The sequence below is a fragment of the Pipistrellus kuhlii genome, unplaced genomic scaffold (assembly GCF_014108245.1).
Source record: "Pipistrellus kuhlii isolate mPipKuh1 unplaced genomic scaffold, mPipKuh1.p scaffold_m20_p_7, whole genome shotgun sequence".
Lineage (NCBI taxonomy): Eukaryota > Metazoa > Chordata > Mammalia > Chiroptera > Vespertilionidae > Pipistrellus > Pipistrellus kuhlii.
The window spans coordinates 20,982,362-21,007,027 of record NW_023425573.1 but is presented as its reverse complement, the minus strand read 5'-3'; the positions used below and the strand labels follow the sequence as shown (position 1 = coordinate 21,007,027).

General features: G+C 36.2%; 1 protein-coding gene across 13 annotated transcripts in view; it reads left to right on the top strand.

The window, feature by feature from the left end:
• Nucleotides 1-24,666, top strand: part of CUL3 (cullin 3) — a 107,022-nt gene that overhangs the window by 10,393 nt on the left and 71,963 nt on the right. For 9 of the 13 annotated variants that reach the window (XR_006740505.1, XM_045575581.1, XM_045575586.1 and 6 more), the window contains exon 2: nt 22,136-22,333. The exons of 2 other annotated variants lie outside the window; for them this stretch is intronic. Coding sequence is in view for 10 of the 11 variants with exons in the window: in XM_045575581.1 (XP_045431537.1) it covers nt 22,136-22,333 (198 nt within the window). In the remaining variant the exon portion in view is untranslated. Of the gene's footprint in view, nt 1-22,135; nt 22,334-23,755; nt 23,883-24,666 lie in introns of those variants that run through there. 2 more of the 13 variants (XM_045575585.1, XM_045575584.1) reach the window with 2 other exon arrangements.

Below are 24,666 nucleotides of genomic sequence, written 5' to 3'. Positions count from 1 at the left end.
GGGAGAGAGATAGTTAGAAACATCGATGAGAGAGAGTCATCCATCAGCAGCCTCTTGCACACCCCCTACTGGAGATGTGCCCGCAACCAAGGTACATGCCCCTTGACCGGAATTGGGGACCTTTCAGTCCCCAAGCCGACGCTCTATCTATTGAGCCAAACCGGTTTCGGCTAAAATTTTTTTTTTCTTAATAGAAATGTATTAGAAAAATAATTCTAAAGTTTTCACTTAAATTAACTACCCAGGGGCAGATTTGGGGTGTCCTACAGCTTATACAATGAACTATTCATTATGAAATAAAAATTAAGTTCTAGCCATTGGAAGTTTTGTGTGTGTTTTTTTGTTTGTTGTTTTGTTTTGTTTTGTTTTGTTTTGTTTTTGCAAGTCTAGGCCTCACTAGATTCAAGGTAAATGCACCACTCATGAGAGTAAATGTTATAAAAGCTGAATCAATAAAAGTATATATTTAGTAAAATTTGAGTATATAAATTGCTTAAATGGGCCCTAGTGTGTATTGACTTTAGTCAAAGTCATAACCAATCAGAAAGATACATTAGTTGTCATATTTATTAGTTAACACTTTTCTTTTTGGCTATTAGCACACATTTCTCAACTTTCTTTTTTTAGTTAATAGGACTTTATCTTGTAAGTATATGTTTAGAAAAAAAGTGATTTCTTAAAATTATTAATGTGTAAATATTTTAATATAATCTTTAATTTTTGTCTTTGAGAATATATTAAAGTTGATTCAGCAGTAAAATGAATTTTGGAGCACACAGATCAGCTATTTTAAATTATTTAACTTTTCCTCATAGGATGTGCACATGAGACAAAAGAGATATATTTTTGGATGAACCCTAATCACTAGTCAAATAAAGTGACTTACTTGCTGCTGTTTGTATTCATACTTTAGTTTTTAAAGCTATAAGGCACTTGAGAGACTCTGTTCTAATCTCATTTATTAGGCGAGGAAACAGAGGACCAGAGAGAACTTTAACTTAAGAAAGAACCATAACTTAGAAGCCTGTTTTCCAATTGAGAGCTTTTATTTTCTAGACCAAACTAAGATAAGTATTTGGCTGTAGTTACTTATTAATATTAGAAGCCTGATGCACAAGATTTGTGCATTGGGAGCTGGGGAGTCCCTCAGCCTGGCCTGCGCCCTCTGGCATTCTGTGACCCATTGGGGGATGTCTGCCTGCTGGGAGATGTCTGCCTGCTGGCCATCAGACATCCCTCTCACAGTCTGAGGCTCTTGCATTCTGGGACCCATCACTCCTTACTGGCCACCTGCAGTGGAGGCATTAGAGGCCCCTGCATAGTCACTGCACTTGCCAGCCATGAACTGTTTCTGGCTGAGCGGTTCTCCTCCTGTGGGAACGCACTGACCACCAGGGGCAACTCTTGCATTGAGTGTCTGCCCCCTGGTGGTCAGTGCAAGTCATAACAATCAGTTGTCCCACTGTTTGGTTGATTTGCATATTAGGGTTTTATTACATAGGATTAGCATATTCAATTATAAAATGATTTCTTAATATTGAGTTCCCAGGTGATTTGAGTTGAATAAGGGAAACTTACACTTAGGCCAACACACTTAGATTTCTTCATTGTCTAATTAGCTGTGTGATCTTGGATAAGACTCTTAGTCACAGTTTTCCCAATTGTAAAATGAAGATATATTAACTTGGGGTTTAGGCTCATTCCAATTCTAAAAATTTTAGAAAAGGCATTGCATATATATATACACTAGAAGCCCGATGCACAAATTCATGCACAGGTGGAGTCCGGCTGGGCCTGTTGGGAGAAAGAGATGGCAGGAGGTTGGCTGGGTCGTCTGGGGGGAGGGACTGCAGGAGGTTGGCCGCTGGTCCCACCCCCTGATGAGCCTGTTCGCTAGCTACAGTGGGTGTCATCGCAACTAGTCGTTAAGGTTGTTATGGTGTTACGGTCTCTGGCTTTACATATATATATATATATATATATATATATATATATATATATATATATATATATATATATATATATATATATCTGATAAATCTATGAGCTGATGCTGGTATGGTTCATGGCCTAAAACATTTTCTGTGATGTTGAAAATTTCACCTACCTTTTCAGCCTTAGAATTTTCTTTAAAATAAGCATGATGTGCTTCAGTGATGATGGTTAAATCTTAATATGAAGCAGTGGGAAAGTTAGCTATGTTCTACATCTTTCTGTGTGAATTGGTAGTTTTAGAGAAATTTTGAGTAGATTTGATAGCAGATTTTAGTAATAATAATTTTATTTATTTATTTAAATATATTTTATTGATTTTTTTTACAGAGAGGAAGGGAGAGAGATAGAGAGCTAGAAACGTTGATGAGAGAGAAACATCGACCAGCTGCCTCTTGCACACCCCCTACTGGGGATGTGCCCGCAACCAACATACATGCCCCTGACCGGAATTGAACCTGGGACCTTTCAGTCCGCAGACCGACGCTCTACCACTGAGCCAAACCAGTTTCGGCTAGTAATAATTTTATATGATAGGCTTTTTGCTGTTATATCACATTTGGTTACAAGGTTAGGTTCATTCAATTTAAAGACAAAACTAACTGTGACACTTTATACTACTACACAAGTTTTTCTCTCTCTATGGGTTGTATGTAGCTGATTCCAGTGTATACTAATTTGTTATTGCCTTACATTTTATAGAGGTTTTAGAAAAACTGATTTACCCATTTAAAAATACACAAAAAATCTTAGTGGCCCTTTCAGGGTCCCTAGGTTGGTTACAATGTCTTCCCAATTAGCCAAGGCTGGGGTTCGATCTCCATTCAGGGGACATAAAAGAAACAACCTTTGAATTCCTAAATAAGGGTAACAACAAGTCAATGTTTCTCTTTCTATCTCCCTTCCTCTCTCTAAAATCAAACAATAAATTAAAAAAAAACACACACACACAAAACAAAACAAAAACATTTAGTAACTAAAGCTAAAGAGAAGCCAGTATTGTCACTTTTGGTTAAAATCAATAATTTTATATTAGATAGAAATTTGAAACTCAGATATGTATTTAGATATAAAGTATTTTCCCCTGTAACATTACTGCTTCTTTCAAATTTTATCCCAAATATGAGTCCTGCTTTCCTATTATTTCTGTTTTCTAGATCGATGTTTAAAGAGCAATTTTATACACAGGATCCTTAGTAGTATTTGGTATTTAATAGTATATGGGAAAATGCAGCAAATGTTTTTATCATTTTAAGGTGTTAATCTTACAGATGTAGTAACTTTTATTGTCTTAATAGAGAGGATCTCTAAAATGTTTGAAGAGTCTTAAGATGAATATGGTTTATTCCCTGGGCAAAATGTATTTCAGGGTGCCAAGTAACGACTCTAACACCAGTATAGGATAGTGACAAACTGCTTGCCTCCTTGAAAATACTTAGGAGTGCATCTTATTGTGGTCATCATGAGACTTAAATGTTACACCTACATTGCTTCATAACTGCAAAAGTCATTCACAGAGAGACATTTAAACTCTCAAATCAGGTGTGATTTAAATGGATTTTAATAGGTTAATCTGGAAACTTGATTTGTGTCTTTAGAAAAGAATGTACAAAATTTTCAAATTGATTTTTGAACAGCTTACTCTTGTGAGATCTCAAATGCAGATTGTAATTGAATTTTCTGTTGGTGATTTAGCTTTCTCATCACATTACTTTTCTATAATTTAATGATACTGGAGATCAACTGAATGTAGATGAGACTTAGTTTATGATTTCACAGAATTGTCCCAGGCTACTGTGCTTTACCAATTGACAATATTTTTCTCTCTTTCCTTGACATCAGTTATTACTTTTGGCAGCCCAGTTCCACTCGCCTCAGGTCTTCACTGGAATCAAAGAGAAACCAGTCAACCAAATATCAGTAGTCATAACTATAGTTTTAAGTCATTAAGACTATATGTGTCTCTCGTATAGTAAAGAAACATATTTATTGAACAAGTGTTGTGTGTCAAATGTTTTCACAGATTTACTTGTCACACAATACAGTGTCTTCTCCCATTTCCTCCTCCCCAAGAAGATAAGGAAAATGCAATTTGGAAAGTTAAATAACTTGTCCAAAGTATGAATGTTTCCCAGTAGGCTGTTTTTCCTCAAAGCTTGGATCTTCAACTATATTTTTACTGGTTGAGTTTGCTTAAAGATTAACTGATGGATAAATAGGATTATTGCAGATGTCATAAATCATTACACAGTTCTTTGTCAAATATTATTAATCATCAATAACTGGACTGTATTTATATCATTTTTTACTGTTATCTAGGCATTGTACTGTGTATTATAAAGGAAGAGAGACTTTACATTGCTCTGAGATGCTTAAAATCTGGGAGGGAGCTTCCTTTCATAATGGATGGCTTAGTTGTGTCTGACTAGAACACTGCCATTCCTCAGATATTTTTACCAAAGCAACTTTTTTGAGGCTTAAAATTAAGATCAAGCATTTTTCCTTGTTTATTTTTTTCTAACTGTGTCATTCTGAATTGCTTGGAATTTCAAATTCTCACCCTTTTCCCCCACCCACCCTGTTCTAAATTTCTTGTAGAAAATTATTCATAGTGGACTAAAGACTTCTTGTCCTTTGTATATAGTGAATGTGAAGAATATATTGTAGTTCTCTTCATTTTAGTTCTGATTGGTTCATACTATAGTTCTCTCCAACTTTTAGTAGTTACCTGACTGTCAAGATGTGTAAGTATATAATAGACTTACATCCTTTCAAATTCAGACCTTTAGAAAGTTATGCTTTTGTATCATTTGAAGTAATGGAGATGAAATGGCAGATGTTTGTGAAAGAAAATTAAGACTGTTAGCATTATTTTTGTTATTGGTACTTTCTAATGAGGGAATTCTAATCTTGGATTGGGGAAAGATAAGGGAAAGAAGTCAACTTTAAAAATTAAAGTCTTGATTTGATTTTTAAAAGTTTTACTAAACCTTAAGAATTTAAGAATGCATAATTATATCTTCCCTTTTAAAAAGAGCTTTTGCTTTTTCTTCTGCTAAATGAATTTACTTTGCTGGCTGACCACTTTGTACTTGACCTTGTGGGTAGATATATACACTTAACAATTAGCAAATATTAAATATTGGTGTTTATGTCTGTGGATGCATTTTATCTTATTTGTTTTGCTGAAATATCGTTACCAAGTTCCTCTTGAGTATATTTGCAGTTATTGCAACCTAAGTAAATTAGTTTCATCAAATGGAATTAAAATCATACTCACATAAATATGTAAAATAAGGATGTTAAAACTTTTTTTAATGTACATAAAACTAGAGCCTTTAAATTTTAATGTTGCTGTATCAGGATGAATGAGGGAGAAATTAAAAGTTCATTATTAGCGTAATTATTTTGCTAGTATTGTTGACATAGTCACTTGACTCCAAGACCAAAGCATGTATATATAGGAATTTGCACTTGAAGCTAGTTTTCTTTAGTGTATTATTTATGGACTTGTTTAATTTCAGGAAAGATTGTAGCTTATGAATCTTCTCCTTAATGGCCTTTTCTATTCAGCAGTTTCCTCCCAGCTAACACTTATTAATAAAATTCATGATTAAGTAGCCATGTGAAGTATTTAGTTGGGTGAATGAAATATCTGAAAATATAAATATCTGAAATTGGAGTTTGTTGCTGCACATTATTGTACTTAATTTCTATTTGAAAAAGACATTAGATTGTTTAAACATTACTTTCATTGCTGTAGATAAGCACATTAAAATATTCTTCCATGTTATTGTGCTTAGTAATTCAAATATTCATGTTTTAAAAGTTGCATTGGTCTAACATAAGGTAAAATAAAACCCATTCACCAAACGTTTGTTTATAGCCTACTAAGTTGCATTGAAGAAAAACATACAATCCCTTAAGTATCACAAAGTCTAGTGTAAAAAACAAAGTATACAACATATTATGAAGCATTGGGATAGTGTAATGATAGATATAACCCAAATATTATGAAACAGCTGAGAAGGAGTCATGAGTTTTGCTTGAAGTCAGAAAGACCCTTGGAGAGTATGACACCTGAGTTGTATTCAGGGGCTATGTGAAGAATCAAAGAAGAGGCAGAAGATGACATGGGAAAGAGAATGGAGAGGAGTGACAGTGGTCTGGATTTACTATTGGTTTAATTTTGTTAGGGAATAAATGTAAAATAGGAAGTGGTGAGTAAAAAATGAAGTTAAAGTAGGCATAGACTTTGGCTTCATTTTCACTGGTTGAGGTTGCTTACAATAGATCTCAAAGAGTTGTTATAGTCCCTTTTAAAATACACCCCCACAGGCCTGTCATTAATGAGGACTGGATTTTGAATAGGACATGACGCTCATATGTCTGTTTTTGATTTTGAGGTTATTAGCGTTCATGATGGTTAGAAAGCTCTTGCAGTGATCTAGATGAAAGTTTTAAGGCAATAATATTCAGGATGAAAGAATAGAGGCATATTTGTCTTAATGTTAGCAGCACTTGGTGAATGGATGAGAAGGTTTCGAGAGAGAGGAAAAAAGATAACAGTATGCTTCAATCTTGTTGTAACTAGGTGATTATATTGCCACTACTGAATTCGAGAATACAAGAGGAAGATTTGGGTGGGCGTGGTGAGTTTACCAGGGGTTTTGTCTGGAGCATTTGATTGGAGACATCCAGCAGATAGTTGAATAAAATAGAATAAAGTAGGCTCCAGGAATAATATCTGGGCTCCAAAATAGCTTTGGGAGCAATTAACATATAACTTCTTGGAGATATGGGCCAAGCGTCTTACAAAATCTGAGTTAGGGATCCACTACCCAGAAAAGAAGTGTACACACATTATATTTGCAAATTTTTGTATACAGTTCTAGGAGTCTTCAGAATCCCTTGCCAATTTAGACTTGTGCATTTTAAAACCCTAGACGTGTGGATAGTAGTTGTAACCATGAATGAAAATCCTTAGGGACCCAGTGTAGAGCGAAAATAGCCCAGGATAGAACTTTCTCGGATTAAATGACTTAATCCTCACCCAAAGATTAGTTTTTATTGATTTTTTTATTGGAAGGACAGTGATAGAGAAAAAGAGAGATGGAATGAGAAACATCCATTGGTTGCCTCCAGCACTTGCCCTAATTGGACCTGCAACCTTTCGGTGTACAGGATGACACTCCAACCATCTGAATCACCCGGCCAGGGCAGCATAGTTGTATTCTTAAGGTACTTTTGTTTTAGCTCATATCTGTTTATTTGCTTAGTTTGAAAAGCTATATATATTTTTTTCTGACATTTGATGCCCATATATGAGAATTCAAGAGATTCTATCATTGGGTACTTGTTAGTCAACATAAGAAGACTTATACTGTGTCCTGTGCTGGGCTAAATTCTGACATACTTATTAGGATGTTAATTTCCTCAAGGCCACATGGCTTGTGAATTTAAAACAGCCATGACACAAATCAAGGCCATTCAGACAGCAAAACCTATGTTCTCTACTAGTATACCATTCTATGGTTACCAGGATAATCAGTGACTGACACTGTGATACTACTTTACCTTGTTAGCACAGTGAACTGTGAGGTGAGCCAAATAGTATGAACTAGATTTGGGGATGTATGAGTTTTAATCCTAGCTCTGTGATTTGGATAAATTATTTAACCTCTTTTCCTTTGTTTGAAAATTTTTATTCCTGAGCAATCACCAAAAGAAATGTCATTGTCCTGTTGTTCCATCTGTGCTCTATAAGGCATGAATACTAAGGAAAATACTACTACAGTCTTGGATTATAAAACAGCTCTTACTCATATGAGATGATTTTAGTATAATGTAAGAGTACTTGTACAATATTTGAAGCCTCTTGGTTTATATTTTTAAAATTCTTTAGTCTCTAATAGAATATTTAGTAATTCATGCTGGGTAGAGACATTTTCTAGCTTGTATGGAATCTTGTTATAAACCTTGAAAAGATCATTTGAAGTTTTGCTCAACTATTGGCAGTATAGTTATCTAGAGTTTATACCATTTCCCGAAAATAAGACAGCGTCTTATATTAGTTTTTTCTCGCAAAGTTGCGCTAGGTCTTATTTTCAGGGGATGTCTTATCTTTCCATACGCTAGGTCTTATTTTCGGAGGATGTCTTATTTTTGGGGAAATACGGTAGTTGATACACAGCTCTTTCTTTGAAATCATTCTAAATATTCCTTTTACTTCTGGTGTTTATTAATATTAAGGGATGGTGTCTTAATCTGCTTTATTGTAATGTCTGCATATGCTGTCAGCAAACAAAACCATGTCCCACATACTGTAGCCCTCTTTTATGGGATGAATTCCAATATCTCAAGTGGATGCCTGAAACTGTAATAGTACCAACAATAATAAATTAGAACAGTATAATGTAATAAAAGTTTTATGAATGTGGTCATTTCTTTGAGGGGTTTTCTTGCTAAAGTCTTATACAGACTCAATGCTTTCTTGATGCTATCATTTGGGACATGTTTTTTGTTCATGTCTTCTATCAACAGGTGTAATGCCTGTTTGTCTTCGCTAAGCACTCATTGTTCCAACTCACCCTCAGGTGGGAACTTATGCACAGGTGACTGGGGTCCCTCAGCCAGAGAACTGGACTTATACAGGTTGCCCACAGTACTTAACTAAAATTGACCGAGCATAAACTAAACACAGAAACAAGAGTTAAAATGCATGAATCCCAAGGTTTATTTACCAGAGTCCTGGTGGTTTCCAGAAGCCTAGGCAGGTCACCTGGAGATCCGCACGGACAGACACACACACTGGACAGGAACACGTTGCTGCAGCGTCTGGGTCAGGAACGAGGCCTCAGAAGTTTGGCTCACAGGCAGAGTGACAGCTTCACTCAGGCAGAGTCTCATGCAGTATTTCAAACAGGGAGAAGAGAGTGGGAGAGCATGGCGGGTGGAGGAGCGCTTCGTGGTCTCTGCCCAGTGCCTCTAGGTCCCTTCTTTTATGGCCATTTCTGGGTGTTCCTTTGTTCCTTCTGGGTGCAACCAATAGATCTTCAGTATGCCTAATCGGGAGCTCTCCAGGTACCTTTTGCCTCAGTTTCCAACTTTCCAGATAAACACTTGTTAGGGCATCCACACAGTTACAACTTTTCAGATAAGCACATGTTAGGGTGTTCACACAGTTAGGGGCTCAAAGTCAGTTTTAAAACTCAAGTTTTACAAAATGATTCAAGTCACATTATATGGAGTTACTTATACTAAGCCTAAAACACATTTCAAATAATTTCTTTTACTTAAAATCAGAATAAGATCAGAAATACAATTCACACTTAAACTATAAATCACTCATAAAAGTAAATGCTCTCATTCCTATTTTAAATCACACAAATAATTATTTTTACACTGTTTTAAATCCTTAAAACATCGCACTAATATAACTATTACATTCCACCCGGTGATTCCTGCTGAATTAAGTTCAATCAAAATAAGTAAATCATAGAAATCAGGGTAAAAGGGGTGTATCACACAGGATTGTTTTTGGGTTTTAGGGTACAAAAACCTTTTAAAACTTTAACAATCAAAGAAAGTAAAATTAATATAAGAATGAAAATGGCAATTTCTTTTATTAAAGTTCAAGCTGACTATAAGGAAGAAAGTCCATGTTGAATCCACGCATCGGGGTTGATGAAATTCCAATCAGGTGTACAGGGGACAGTTCTCCATAGAGATAGGAAGGTATCTGTCCATCTGCAGTTCTTGTGGAGTTTGGCATGGAGTTCCTTAGAAGTGAGTGCTGCTGAGTTTGCTTCATAGATGAGATGATGAAGGTTGTCTTTATGTGCTGAAGCTGCTTGTAAAGTATCCTTAACCAAGGGTTCTAGGAGTTGTAACTTGAACAAAGAGTCATTAAGCATAGGAGGTGCATTGTAATGTTTAGTTTGAAGGGTAGGATATAGTGGAAGATCAGGGGAAAAGTATAGAGAAGTTTTGGTATCCAAATTAGTATAGTGAATTTTGCCATTGAAGGTGATATTCATAGTATTAGCAATAAATGTACAATTAGATTGGAAATTGTAATGGTGATTGGTTTGAGTAGTATGATCATAAACAGAGATATTGTTAAAACATGCCACAAAGTTATGTCCCAAATTATGAACTAGAGGCTTTGGGGAGTGAGGTATCAGAGTCATAGGTAGAGTGTCCAATTGTAGATAATCAAAGGCAATAAAAATATTGGGAGTAAATGGAATTAGTTTAGATTTTTCAAAAAAATATGGATCAATGTATATGAGATCTCCTACTGGAGTAGCCCATTCTTCAGAATTCAATTGAATTGGCATATTCAGAGTTGGATATGCAACCAAGTTCTCACCTCCTATAGTAGTTACGATTGATAATTCACAATCAGTATATTCACAGCCAATTGGTTTGGTAAAGTCAACCATTGCTACGGTATCATCCCAAAGTGGAGTTATACCTTGTCCTAAGGTTAAAATTAAAAAGAGATCACGTTGTGCCTGAGATAAGTGGTCCTGAATTTGTTGACATTGTTCTCTCAATTAGTATTGTTGAAACCTGTAATTTAAATCTTCTATATCTTGGTGTAATTGGTTCATAAATGTTTCTTGTTCTTTTAAGGATTCAGTAAGCAGAGATATCTGTTGATGGGTTTGTGCAGCCAGGGTATATGCTAAGTCAAAAGATTTAGAGATGAGGCCTAAGGTTTTTGCCTCAAAATGTTTTTGCTCATGGAAGTATTCATCTGGGTCATTAGTGATTGTATTAATTTTTATAGAATTTGAAATAGCTACTGAGGAAGCAATAGTTGCTAGAGCAAATGATGCTACATCTAACTGAAGTAACCTTCTTCCTGAATGTTGTCTATATTTTGGAGGAAAAGGTCTATTATTAATAACTAATGGTGGTGTTACGCTTTTGCCCTTGCGTAGTAAAGATGATGCTAAAAAGTCATTTGAAGAAAAAGAAATAGTTCTCTGTAATTGAGGATGAAAAATTCTCATCGGATTATTACTAATCAGAGAGATTATTGCAGGTGGAGATAAGAGCTGCGGATAATCAAATATGTCCTAATGTTTGGTGAATTTGAGTGATGAATGGGATAGGTAGGGTCAGATTTGTGTCTGGGAGTTGTATTTTAAATTTGCCATCTTCCTTTTTTAATTTGATAGTTGGAAGAGGTGGCAATGAGTAAGAATTGTTGTCATTCTTCCTAAGAGTCAATGTTATTGCTAATGATTTGGATTTGTCTATAAGAGTAACTGGTTGTTCAGGTGTCAGTCCCTTTGCTAGTTGATCTGCTATCTTGTTATGTAGTGTGGTTTTAGAGGAATCTGTAGCATGAGCATTAACATGTGTAACATAAATTTTAATTTGTGAAGATAAATCATCTAATTTTTTCCAATATTCCTTAGACCATAAATCTTTCCCATTTATCTGCCAATCTGTCTGTTTCCATTTTTCTGACTATAGAATAATGCCATGACATACAGCCCAAGAATCTGTAAATATATATATCTTTTTTTAAAAAAAAACATATTTTATTGATTTTTTTACAGAGAGGAAGGGAGAGAGAGAGTTAGAAACATCGATGAGAGAGAAACATCGACCAGCTGCCTCCTGCACACCTCCCACTGGGGATGTGCCCGCAACCAAGGTACATGCCCTTGATTGGAATCGAACTTGGGACCCCCCAGTCAGCAGGCCGACGCTCTATCCACTGAGCCAAACCGGTTTCGGCTGTAAATATAGTATATATCTTGTGTTTCTGTGTATCTACTGCTTTCTTTACAGCTACTCTATAAGTAGCTATAAGCTCCGCATGCTGAGCAGAGTTGGACTCATTGGTCACAGTCAGGGCTTGTTGAGTCGCCGGGCAGAAGGCTGCTGCCTTCCAGATTGTGCGGTCACTGGATACGGAGGCTGAACCGTCTGTAAACCAAGCATTTTTTAAGACGGGAATATTTCGGCCCCTGTACCCCTATAGGTTTTATAGGGACAAACTTGTTGGCACGGGTGGGTGGCTCCACCTCAAGTTTGTTAACCTCCTCTGTGAGGAGGGCCAGGCCTCCGGCGCCGCTAGCAGTACGCGTTTTTATATACCACTTCCACACGAGTACTTTCTCATCAGTTTGGGAACCTGCCAAATCTTCGGCTTCAAAACTCAACCATGCCTTGAGCAGCAGAGTGTTCCTGACCGTTATTGGTGTTGTCCAGTTAAAGGCTCAGTGTGGAGTAGTGCAGTATATAGCAGCGTTTTTCAACCGCTGTTCCGCGGCGCACTAGTGTGCCACGAGATGTTGCCTGGTGTGCCGTAGGTGCAGACAAGACAAGAATTTTATAATTTTTCACTATTTTGTTTACTTAATATTTCATAATAAAGTAATTATAAAATACTTTGTGTTTATTTGATTCCTATTCAAGAGAATTACTTTATATATAGTCAATATAGGCACAGAGTTAAATTTTTTAACATTTTCTAATGGTGGTGTGCCTCGTGATTTTTTTCATGAAACAAGTGTGCCTTTGCCCAAAAAAGGTTGAAAAACACTGGTATATAGTGTCCAAATTAACTTCTCAAAAAATGAGTATTTAAAATGAGAGTAGGGAAATTTCTTGGACCAGAATCCAACTGGCATTAGTCTAGAGTCTCCTTGACTCATTTTATAAAGTCCCCAATTTCCATGTTCTGTAATAAATGCTATATCTAAGACTATTTTGTCCCCTGGTTGTATATTTTGTAATTGAAAAAATAAATGTATATAATGTTTTAGTTGCTGAAAAGCTTCTTCCTGCTCCTTGTTCCATTAAAAATTTACTGCTTTTCTTGTAACCTTATGTATTGGCTTTGCTATATCTGCCATGTAAGGTATATGTTGTTTCCAGAACATGAAAAGTCCCATAAGCTGCTGTGGTTCCTTTTTTGAAGTGGGGCTCTTCAAAGAGTCAAGCTTGTTAATAACCTTATCTGGCACTGACCTCCCTTCAGAGTCCCAGTGTATTCCTAAAAATCTCACCTTTGTATTTTCTCTGGGTTAATGGTCCATCCATGCTGTCTGAGGTGTTTGATAAGCTTATTTAAATCTTCCTGTAAAATATCTATGTCATTGTTGTATAATAAAATGTCATCTATTGAAATATGTATTGAATAATCTTAGATTTGTACTGTTTTGGGTCTACGCATGTTGCTAGGATGTTGTGTGCAATAGTGGGTGAATTCTTGTACCCCTGTGGCAATCTCTTAAATTGAAATTGTTTGCCTTGTCACGCAAAAGTAGTAATTTGTCTAGATTGTTTATCAATTGGTATTGCAAAGAACATGTCAGAGAGATCAATTGCAGCCATACATCTAGGAGCATCTCCTTGAATTATGTTAATAACTTCAGTTGCATTTGGTAAAATTCCTTCCATCACAGATGAAACTTTGTTTCTATAATCAATGGTTATTCTGTAAGTTCCATTAGGCTTCTTTACTGGCCATATAGGGCTATTATAAATGTTTGATCTTCCTAATTTTATGATGTCTTCATCTAACAATTTTTGTATAGCCTTTGTGATGATATTTTGGTGTCCTCCCTTCAGTGGGTACTGAGGAGTGAATGATTTTTGTGTTGGTGTAGGTAAAATCACAGGTGGGATTTTTACTGATGCTAAGCTTGTAATGAATTTTGTAATGGAAAGTGATTTAATGTGTGTATTGTATATTGTAGGTATAATGTCTATCCCTATCAAGTTTGTAATGTTTGGTGCAGTGTAAAATGTAGCTGCTATCTGCCTGCTTCTGTATAATATGATACATGCCATGGGCGCAGCAATAATAGTGTTGCCTGTAATGCCTTCAATGGTGATGGACCTCTCTGTGTTTTCTAAAATCTAATTACTAATGGATATTAAGGAAACTTGAGAGCCTGTGTCTATAAGAAAAGTTTTGGGTATTGTAGAGTCACTTATTAGCTTAATGTTTAGAATTATATAAGGCCTATTATCTTGCTCCTTATAAAACTCATCTGCTATAGCAAGAAAAGTTAATTCCTTCTAATGTCCCCCTGATTACCCATCCATTGAGGACAGGGGCCTTGGCAGTTTCCTGCTGCCTAAAGGGGTTGTTTTTATTTTGTTGTTGGAATGGATTATTTTTATTTTGGTAAGTGGGGAAGGGGTTTCTGGATTGATTTTTATTAAATGTATTTCCAGATTGATTTTTTTGTGAATGGGTTTTGTGGAGGTCCTCTCTTAAAGAAAGGATTATTAGTGTTCCAATAAGGTTTTTGCTGAGTTAAATACGGTTTTGGTTGTGTCTAATTTTTCCCCTTTTTCTGAAAATTGTTATTATTTCTTCTATACATGTTTTGAGATCTCCTTGTGTCCTTGTTACTGGTGAAAAATGAATAATTGGGTTTTGAGGGATTCTCGACCTCTCTTTGAGGCAAATGTGCATTTTTTTGTAATCATGTCCTGATGTAGTGTAATTCTGTCCTTAATTTCATTTGGGGTTCTAGATCCTGCCAGTAAATTTTGCATTTTAATTTTGTAACCCTCTGGAGCATTTTTGATGAGGCATCTTATAATGCCATTCACATTAGTGGACTCTCAGGGGTTGTCACCATGATATATTCCATTTAAGATGGTGAGCTTTCTCAATTGCTGTTGCAACTGTGCAATATTATGCCATGGTTTTGAAAATTGTGATGAAGAAAAATCTATGTGAGGTAAAGCTCCCTTCCAGGCATTGGACACCCAACTCCAAATAGATGCTATGTATTGTCTCTCTTGTTGCTCTAAGCCTATGAGTAACTGCTGTTTTAATTTTGGATGTTCAATTGCATCTATTACTTGATTTAATTCATCTGCACTGACCATGAGTGTATGGCCTCCTTTCATAAAGATGTAACAGCCAGTCTATGTCTGATTTTTCTCCCTTTACTAATAAACCTCTTAATTCATTCCTTTCTTGTCTGGTGAAGGATGTAAATTTTACTACAGTTTCTTCTTCTTGTCCTCCTGTTCCTTCTCTTTTAACAATCTTCTTACAACTGCTGGTTGGCTAATATATTTAGCTATTACTTCCTTAGCCAAACCTTTGCTTTTCTCATTGTTCTCTTGTAAATTATGTATGGTATGTAAAAGTATGGGAATTATTGGGTCGGCAACTAAGTAATTGCTGGTTCCACACATATATGGCTTCAGTTGAATTTTTAGGTTTGCAGACATAGTACAAATGTAAAACACATTTTGTTACTTGATAGTTGGCTATTCAGCTGTTAATCAGTAAAAAAAGTTTTTTGATCTGTTTTGTAGTTTTCGTTTGGCGTTCGTTGAAAAATGGAAAATCAAAAGGAACATTTTTGTCATATTTTGCTTTTTTATTTCCGCAAAGGGAAAAACGCATCGCAAGCTCATAAAAAGTTATGTGCTGTTTATGGTGACGAAGCCTTAAAAGAACGGCAGTGTCAAAATTGGTTTGCCAAATTTCGTTCTGGTGATTTTTCACTCAAAGATGAAAAACGCTCTGGTCGTCCAGTTGAAGTTGATGACGCCCTAATCAAAGCAATAATCAATTCGGACTGTCACAGTACAACACGTGAGATTGCAGAGAAGCTTCATGTATCACATACATGCATTGAAAATCACTTAAAACAACTTGGCTATGTTCAAAAACTCAATACATGGGTTCCTCACGAACTGAAAGAATCACAGTTAACGCAACGCATTAGCAGCTGCGATTTGCTAAGGAAACGTAATGAAAATGATCCATTTTTAAAACGACTGATAACTGGCGATGAAAAATGGGTTGTTTACAACAATATCTATCGGAAAAGATCGTGGAGCAGGCCAGGTGAACCAACTCAAACAACATCAAAAGCTGATATTCATCAAAAGAAGGTTTTGTTATCAGTTTGGTGGGATTACAAAGGAATTGTCTACTTTGAACTCTTACCACCCAACCGAATGATCAATTCTGATGTCTACATTGAACAACTAACGAAATTAAACAATGCAGTTGAAGAAAAGCGGCCCGAATTGACAAATCGAAAAGGTGTTGTATTCCATCATGACAATGCAAGGTCACTCGGCAAAAATTAATGGAGCTTGGTTGGGATGTTTTGCCACATCCACCATATAGTCCTGACCTTGCACCATCTGATTACTTTTTGTTTCGATCTTTACAAAACTCCTTGAATGGTAAAAATTTCAATGATGATGATGTCAAATCGTACCTGATTCAGTTTTTTGCTAATAAAAACCAGAAGTTTTTTGAACGTGGGATTATGATGCTGCCTGAAAGATGGCAAAAGGTCATTGATCAAAATGGGCAATACATTACAGAATAAAGTTATTTAGTTCCATGAAAAAATTGTCTTTGATTTTCTTTTAAAAATCCGCAATTACTTAGTTGCCTACCCAATACCTTTTTCAGGTGCTGCCCTTTCAATTATAGGTATTAATGTGCCAGGGCTATTTGTCACCTGCTCTCCTAGCCTTGGAGTGTGACCAACCTTATATTTTACCCTGAGTTTATTCTCAAGGGGGCGCCATTTACTTTCGGCTGGTATGTTGGCTAGGGGCTTTTCATTTTTCCTCAGTTTCCTCCAAAAGTTCCTGAGCCTTTCCATTCTCCTCCCTTTCTTTCCTCCTAAAGTCCGGACAAAGTTTATATGATGGACCACTCCTGCCAAAAGGATAAATATGACAGGGGAAGCCTCCTGATAGGGGGTTCTAAATCACAGAGAAAAAGGAATTTGTGAGCCTCTCTTAACCAATTCAGAATTCTGCTTTTAAATTTATGCTCTGCCATTCAAATACATATATATATTATTATAATTTCCTTTTTCTCAAAATTTCTGAGAGAAATTCTACTAGGACTATGCCTTTCCACCTGTTTATTCCACGTTTGTGGCTCCCACGTGAGCTTCGTTGGCCAATATTAAGCGCTGGCTCACACCGTGAAACCCGGTCGCCTTGGTTTGGCCCCCTTCCAGGTGCTTCTTGTCTTGGGTGCCTCCACACACCCCGGCTTTGCCTGAGACGTTCGGCACGTATAAGCCCGGTGCAGGGACCCCCTCGGACAGAGAAGCTGCCGTTTGCCTTCCCGCTGTTGCGGTCCGGGGTCAGCTCTCCTGGATGTGCCCTTAGGGTGAACGACCTATGCTCATAGCAAGCTCCGGGTTTTTCAGAGAAAGACACACTGGTTGGTTTCTGCCTCACCAGTAACCGTTGGTCTCCGGTGAACGACTCAAAGTAGGCTAGCCACTGGCTTTCAGGCAAGTCAAAGTTCCCCTGCTTCTCCCCTTTAAGCCAATTAATCTCCCACTGTGCCCAGGAAAAATTTCACTTTGAATTTGGAGTTTTCAAATTTAGCACTCTCCTCCTTTAAATTTCCCAATTGAATTAATCCTGTTCGTGATGCCAACTGTTCCAACTCACCCTCAGGTGGAAACTTATGCACAGGTGACTGAGGTCCCTCAGCCAGAGAACTGTTGCCCACAGTACTTAACTAAAATTGACCGAGCATAAACTAAACACAGAAACAAGAGTTAAAATGCATGAATCCCAAGGTTTATTTACCAGAGTCCTGGTGGTTTCCAGAAGCCTAGGCAGGTCACCTGGAGATCCGCACGGACAGACACACACACTGGACAGGAACACGTTGCTGCAGCGTCTGGGTCAGGAACGAGGCCTCAGAAGTTTGGCTCACAGGCAGAGTGACAGCTTCACTCAGGCAGAGTCTCATGCAGTATTTCAAACAGGGAGAAGAGAGTGGGAGAGCATGGCGGGTGGAGGAGCGCTTCGTGGTCTCTGCCCAGTGCCTCTAGGTCCCTTCTTTTATGGCCATTTCTGGGTGTTCCTTTGTTCCTTCTGGGTGCAACCAATAGATCTTCAGTATGCCTAATCGGGTGCTCTCCAGGTACCTTTTGCCTCAGTTTCCAACTTTCCAGATAAACACTTGTTAGGGCATCCACACAGTTACAGCTTTTCAGATAAGCACATGTTAGGGTGTTCACACAGTTAGGGGCTCAAAGTCAGTTTTAAAACTCAAGTTTTAAAAAAATGATTCAAGTCACATTATATGGAGTTACTTATACTAAGCCTAAAACACATTTCAAATAATTTCTTTTACTTAAAATAAAATCAGAATAAGATCAGAAATACAATTCACACTTAAACTATAAATCACTCATAAAAGTAAATGCTCTCATTCCTATTTTAAATCACACAAATAATTATTTTTACACTTTTAAATCCTTAAAACATCACACTAATATAACTATAACATCATGCATTGTGGCTGTAACTACTGTGGTTTGGAGTATGATAGCTAAACTAGCACATATTTATTTTTCCTTTATCACAATGTCATGGATAGAAGAGTCATTTTTGCTATCTTCACAACCTCCCAGCATGTGAAATTTTTTTTATTGAGAACTTTAACCTTTGCACTTCTAGGAAGCATTTTTTGCTTCTTTTTGGCATACTGCCACCATCACTACTCTTGCTCCTTGGGGCCACTATTAAATAAAATAATGGTTACGTGAATCACAGCACTGTGAAACAGTGATGGTTGATCTGATAACCAAGATAGCTGCCAAGTGGACAAAGGGATGATTCCTGTCCTGGGCTGCACACAACAGGATGGTGCCAGATTTCATCATGCTATTCAGATGGCTCATAATTTTAAAATCATGAATTATTTATTTCTGGAATTTATCATTTAGTGTTTTCAGACCATGGTTGACCGTGGGTAACTGAAACCACAGAATGCAAAATTGTGGATAAGAGAGACTACTGTACATGGACTATTAAAGTTATTATCACATGGGTTGCATCTTTTATTTTTGAAAAGTTTAAATAGCTATATACATCTTATTTATGTTTTATGTGGATGGCACCCTCTGTATCAGGATATCTAATCAAAAAAATAGTTTAGGTGCAGGGGTAAATTCAATTAAAGCCATTTCAGCAAAGTCCAATAGATCTGGGATTTGAATATTTAAATAAAGGAAAGGCATTGTTCTCTTAAGCTCTCTAAAAAAGTTTAGAATAATAAGACTCAGTTTGTATCATCTGCTTAAGAATCCTCTTCATTGATAGCTGAGCTGGTATTTTATTGGTGGAATGATTGAAAGAACTGTTTTGCCTACCTCCTCCTTTCTCTTTGACATTCATACCCATCAGATGTGGCTTAAAGAAGATTTATTTTAAACCACTTTATTGAGGTGTGATTGATATACAAAAAACTGTACATATTTAATGTATGCAACTTGATGAGTTTGGAGGTAAGTATTTACCTGTGAAAACGATCAGCAAAATCAATACAATAAGCATATAGTTCATTTCCAAAAGTTGGTGTGGTGGTGTTTTTTTTCCTGCCCTCTTTGGAGGAAATTGTATTAACTCAGTAATTTCTGTTCATTTCAGGTCAGAGTATGTATGTTGCAGGGTTTCCCAGATTGTGAATACAGAACTTGTAAAGTTCATGTGGCAGGCACAAAAAGGGCTCCTTACCCAAAGATTAGCAGGAAATCATTCAGTCAACAAGTATATTAGTAAGAGCCTGTTAAATGCCAGGTCTGATTTTAGTGGCTGAGGGATTCAGCAGTGAAAAAAATCCCAGTCTTCATGGAGCTGACATTGGCTGGGAGGAGAGATGCCAAGAAAAATCCGGAATGTGGGGTTGGAATTTGAGGGTCACTAGTAGGAGGCTGCTGCTATTTTAAAAAGAGTAGGCAGTTAAAGCTTCATTTTAAGGTGACACTTGAGCAGAGTTTTGAGGTTGATACATGAGTGAACCATGAAAGTATTTAGAGTAAGAACATTTCAGAGAGTAGCAGATACAGATACATTGAAGTGGACTTGTTTGACATATACAGGGAATAGCAAGGAATCTGGTATGGCTGGAGCTGAGTGAGCAATCATGTCAGAGAGATTATCAGATTCAAATAAGGCTTTGTATCTTAGAGTTGGAACTTCAACTCCAAGCAAAATGAGATGAGTTACATGATTTGATTTTATGTTTTCAGAAGGTCAGTCTGGTTGCTCTGTGATTATAGGCCAAGAGCAGAAACTGAGACCAGATAGGAGGCTATTGCAGTAAACTGAGAGATGATGGTTTGGACAAGGCTAGTAACAATGGAAGTGGTGAGGAGGGCTTAGATTCTGGATGTACTTTGAAGGTAGAGACAATAGAATTTCAGTTGGATTAAAAGTGAGGTAAGGGTGTAAGGAGGATTACAAGCTGCTTTTTGGCAATTATAAGGATGGATTGGACATTTGCTCATTTGGAGAAGGCTGCATGAGAAGTAGATTTAGGGGGAAAGATTAGGGTTTCTGTTTTAGACTTGCTAGTAGGCATTCAAGTAGAAACATTGAGTGGGAAGCTGAAAATATAACCAATATTAGGGGAGAGGGCCAAATAGCATATGTAAATTTTGAGGTTAATAAAGCCATGAGAATAGATGCAATCAACTTCACCTTTTAAAAACTGTGTGGATGGACAAAAAGGGTTAGAACTTGATCCTTAGGGTTGGCAGTTGTGAAGAACAACAACTGGTAAGCAGACTGACAAGTACAAGCCAGTAGAGTAGAAAGATAGTATAGCTTGGAAGGCAAGTGAGAAATCTGTTTCAAGTAGGAATGATCAGCTTTTTGAATTGCTGCTAGATAGGTCAAGTAAGATAAGAACTGAGACTTTGACCTTTAAATTTAGCATTGTGGAAGTCACTGGTGACCTCTTCAAGAGTAATTTCAGTGAAATGGTAGAAAATAGGGATCCTTACTAGAGAGACTTCAAGATATAGTGGGGGAAATAGGATTTAGATACAGTCAACATAGAGTTCTCCCTCCTTGCCTTGTGATTTTGCTATAAATGGAAAAGAGAGAAATAAGGTGGTGCTGGAGAAATATGTGGGGTTGTGAGGATTTGTTTGTTTTTAAGATGGAAAACTGATGATTTTGAATGCAGATGGAAATTATATAGCAGAGAAGAGAAAAAAATTGATAATGCTAGGAAGGAATATTGCCAACAGGGGTCCTTGAATAGATGAGTTGTTATGGAACTGGAGCATTACTTGTTAAACTTCATTCGGTGTATGAATCACCCAGGGCTCTTGTTAAAATGCAAGTTATGGTTCTGTAAGTCTGGGTTGGGGTTCTGAAATTCTCAATTTATAACAAGTTCCTAGAATTTACCTGTGTTTTTTGTCCCTGTGCTATAATTTGAGTATAAGAATTGGGCACTAATTTGGTAGTAGCACAAGAACTAACAAATTATATTGGTATGCAGTCAACTAGATTAGTGGATATGGTGAATTTGTCGTTTCTTTTCAGGTTCCTGTTTTCTCAGAACAGGAAGCAAATCATTATCCGGAAAGATGGTAAAATCATCTAGGATATTTGGATCAGTAGAATAGAGAAAAATAGGATTGTGGGGTTAAACTAAGGACCCATTTGTGATTAGTGATCATGAATTTAAACTGAGATGAATTAAATATGAGCATATGTTTTATTCTTCATTTACTTTCAACTACATGGGTACATGTAGGTAGGCAGTTGAATCTTCTAATGGCATATTTTTGGAGGAAGGGAGAGAGGGACAAGTGATTTAAAACAAATCTTATATAAAAGGTAGTTACAAATGATGGACCATGGAATCTAATCTGGGAAAGGAGGAAAATTAGAGTATGCTAGGTTAAACAGAAAATGTGGGGCTTTATTTTTGTTTTTTGTTTGTTTTTGTTTTTAATTGCAGGTCTTTCCTCAATCTTTAATTTTATCAAGGAGCTCTGTAAATCTACAGGAGAGGAAATCTCTGAGCTTGTGTTTTACTAAATAAATTTCTGCTAAAACAAGTATTAATAACAGAGATTGTGATTTTATTTAAATGGAGGGGTTCTGCTGTAGATAAGGGAAGGAGGTCTTAAATGGTTTTTAAAAAATGGTTTCTATCAACTAAAAACTTTGTAAATGTATTTTATTTAAAACAGATTGTTAACATCTTTATAAGTCATACAGCTTTATCATCATTGCTATATAATAAAATATTTACTATATGGATAAATACAGACAAATTTTCAACCATTGGTTTTTGTTTTTGTTTTTGTCTCTTTCTCTCTCTTGGATATTACAGATGACCATGGATGAAAAATATGTAAACAGCATTTGGGACCTTCTGAAAAATGCAATTCAAGAAATCCAGCGTAAGAATAACAGTGGTCTTAGTTTTGAGGAGCTCTATAGAAATGCATATACAATGGTTTTGCATAAACATGGAGAAAAGCTCTACACTGGACTAAGAGAAGTTGTTACCGAACATCTCATAAATAAGGTATCCAACTTTAAAGGACTGTTACTAATTATACTGAATCTAGAAAATCTTTAAAGCATATTTTACTATGACTAGAAGTATTGTTTTTAAAGGCCCTAGGAAGCTTATAGAAATAATCAATTAATGGTTATATTATAAAACCTTACTCAAAACTTACCAGCTAAATTGGAATTTTTTTTATAATTGAGAGAAGATGAAATTTGTGTACTATGAGCAATATTCTTTATAATCATAGTTGAGGAAGCAAACTTTCAGTAATTTACAAATGCTTACTTATTAGTATATTAATTATAAAGCATCATTATTTCCTTAGAATGCTTAATCAGCCAATATTAGCTTTCTCTACTTTCTCTGCATAGTTGAAAATATTAAAACTACATTGTTATTTATCTAAGACTTTTTACCACTTGGAACTGACTTTATTTATTTTAATTGAGTTTTACTTTAGAAATGCGAATTAAAAAGAAAATAGTGGTGGGCTGTTAACATTATCAAATAGTTCTTTGGTTCCAAAATGATGTATTTGTTTTTTTAGAACATATGTTTTTATAAAGCAAACTCTTCCACTGCAAGTATGTCTGGCTTTAAGATTGTCAGATAAGATGTAAATGCCACAGATAAATAAAAACTCAAAACTTTTTGTGTGGTATTAGGGTATTCATTTTTTTTACATTTTATTTATTTATTTTTTAAACATATTTTATTAATTTTTCACAGAGAGGAAGAGAGAGGGATAGAGAGTTAGAAACATCGATGAGAGAGAATCATCTATCAGCTGCCTCTTGCACACCCCCTACCGGGGATATGCCTGCAACCAAGGTACATGCCCTTGACCGGAATCGAACCCGGGACCTTTCAGTCCGCAGGTTGACGCTCTATCCACTGAGCCAAACCGGTCCTGGCTTAAATTTTATTTTTGAGAAAATGGAAAAGTTGTACCAATAGTACAAGGATCTCATTGTAGATTCACCTGTTATTAATATTTTGCCACATTTTTGTCCAATTTGTTTATTGATACATGTTATTCAAATTACAGATATTATTGCTGAACATTTAAGTAATATAATTTAGATTTATTTACTCTCAAATATTTGGGTATATTTAGCCTAAGAACAAGGAAATTCTCTTAACCAAAGAACAATGTTCCAATTCAGGCAGTTTAACATTAATATAATACTATTACCTGATACAGTCCACATATAAATTCGCCCTTGTCCTGTGTAGCAGTGATATCCTTTATTTCAGTTTTCTGATCCAGGATCCAATCCAGGATCACATACACAATTTCTCAGCCTTTCTTTGTCTTTCAACACATTGACATTTTTGAACAGTATAGTTCAGGTTTTTTGTAGATTGTCCCTCAGTTTTTGGTTTGTCTGATTGTTTCCTCATGACTAGTTTCAGGTTATGCATTTTTGGCAGGAATAATACATAAGTGATGTTGTGTCCTCAGTGCATCACATCAGGAGGCACATGATGTCAGTTTATCCCATTATTGGTGATGTTAACTTTGATCACTTGGTGTCCGCCAGATTTCTCCACTGTAAAGGTACCTTTTTTTCCCTTTGTAATTCATAAGTAATTTGTTCAGATATAATAGAGACTGTATAAATATCCTGTTCCCCAAGAAACTTTCATGTGATAGTTTAGCATCCATTGATGATTCTTGCATGAATCATTATTACTCTAGTGTTACAAAATAGTTACTTTTTATTTCTATTATTCCTTCTGCAAGTCCTTTCTCTTAAGTGGGATTACATGAGCAGTAGCTAGTATCTCATAAAGCAGGTGGTATGTTCTTCAGGCAATTCCTAGTAGGAAAATACGGTGGATGCAAAGAGATACATGATACTAATGATTCATAAGTTTGTTTTTACTCTGATGTGAGAGATGATACACACATTAGATAACTGTGAGGCATTATTTAATTAAGTGGTAATAAGTTACCCTGGGCTGTAAGATTTCATGAGAAAGGATCAAATTGAAGTGAGCCATGATAAATTTGGGATATAACTGAACAATGTGGAAGGCATTCTAGAGATTGCAGGTATCACATGATTATACAGACATGTTCATCGTTCACTTATGTGGTAACTAGAGTTTGATTGAGGTATATAATAATGTATGAGAATTAGTGGATTTTGGTGTTGCAAGAATGGTGGGAACCAATTGGAGAAAAATTTGAATGCCAAGTTAAGGGATTTGAATTTAACAGTGGAAGTTTATTGGATGTTTTTAAGTAGATGATGATGTGACATTTTAGGAAGATTAAAATGGAATTTATATAATGTAGAATTGGGGGGTTGTTTGCTGGAAACAGGAGAAAACCCAGG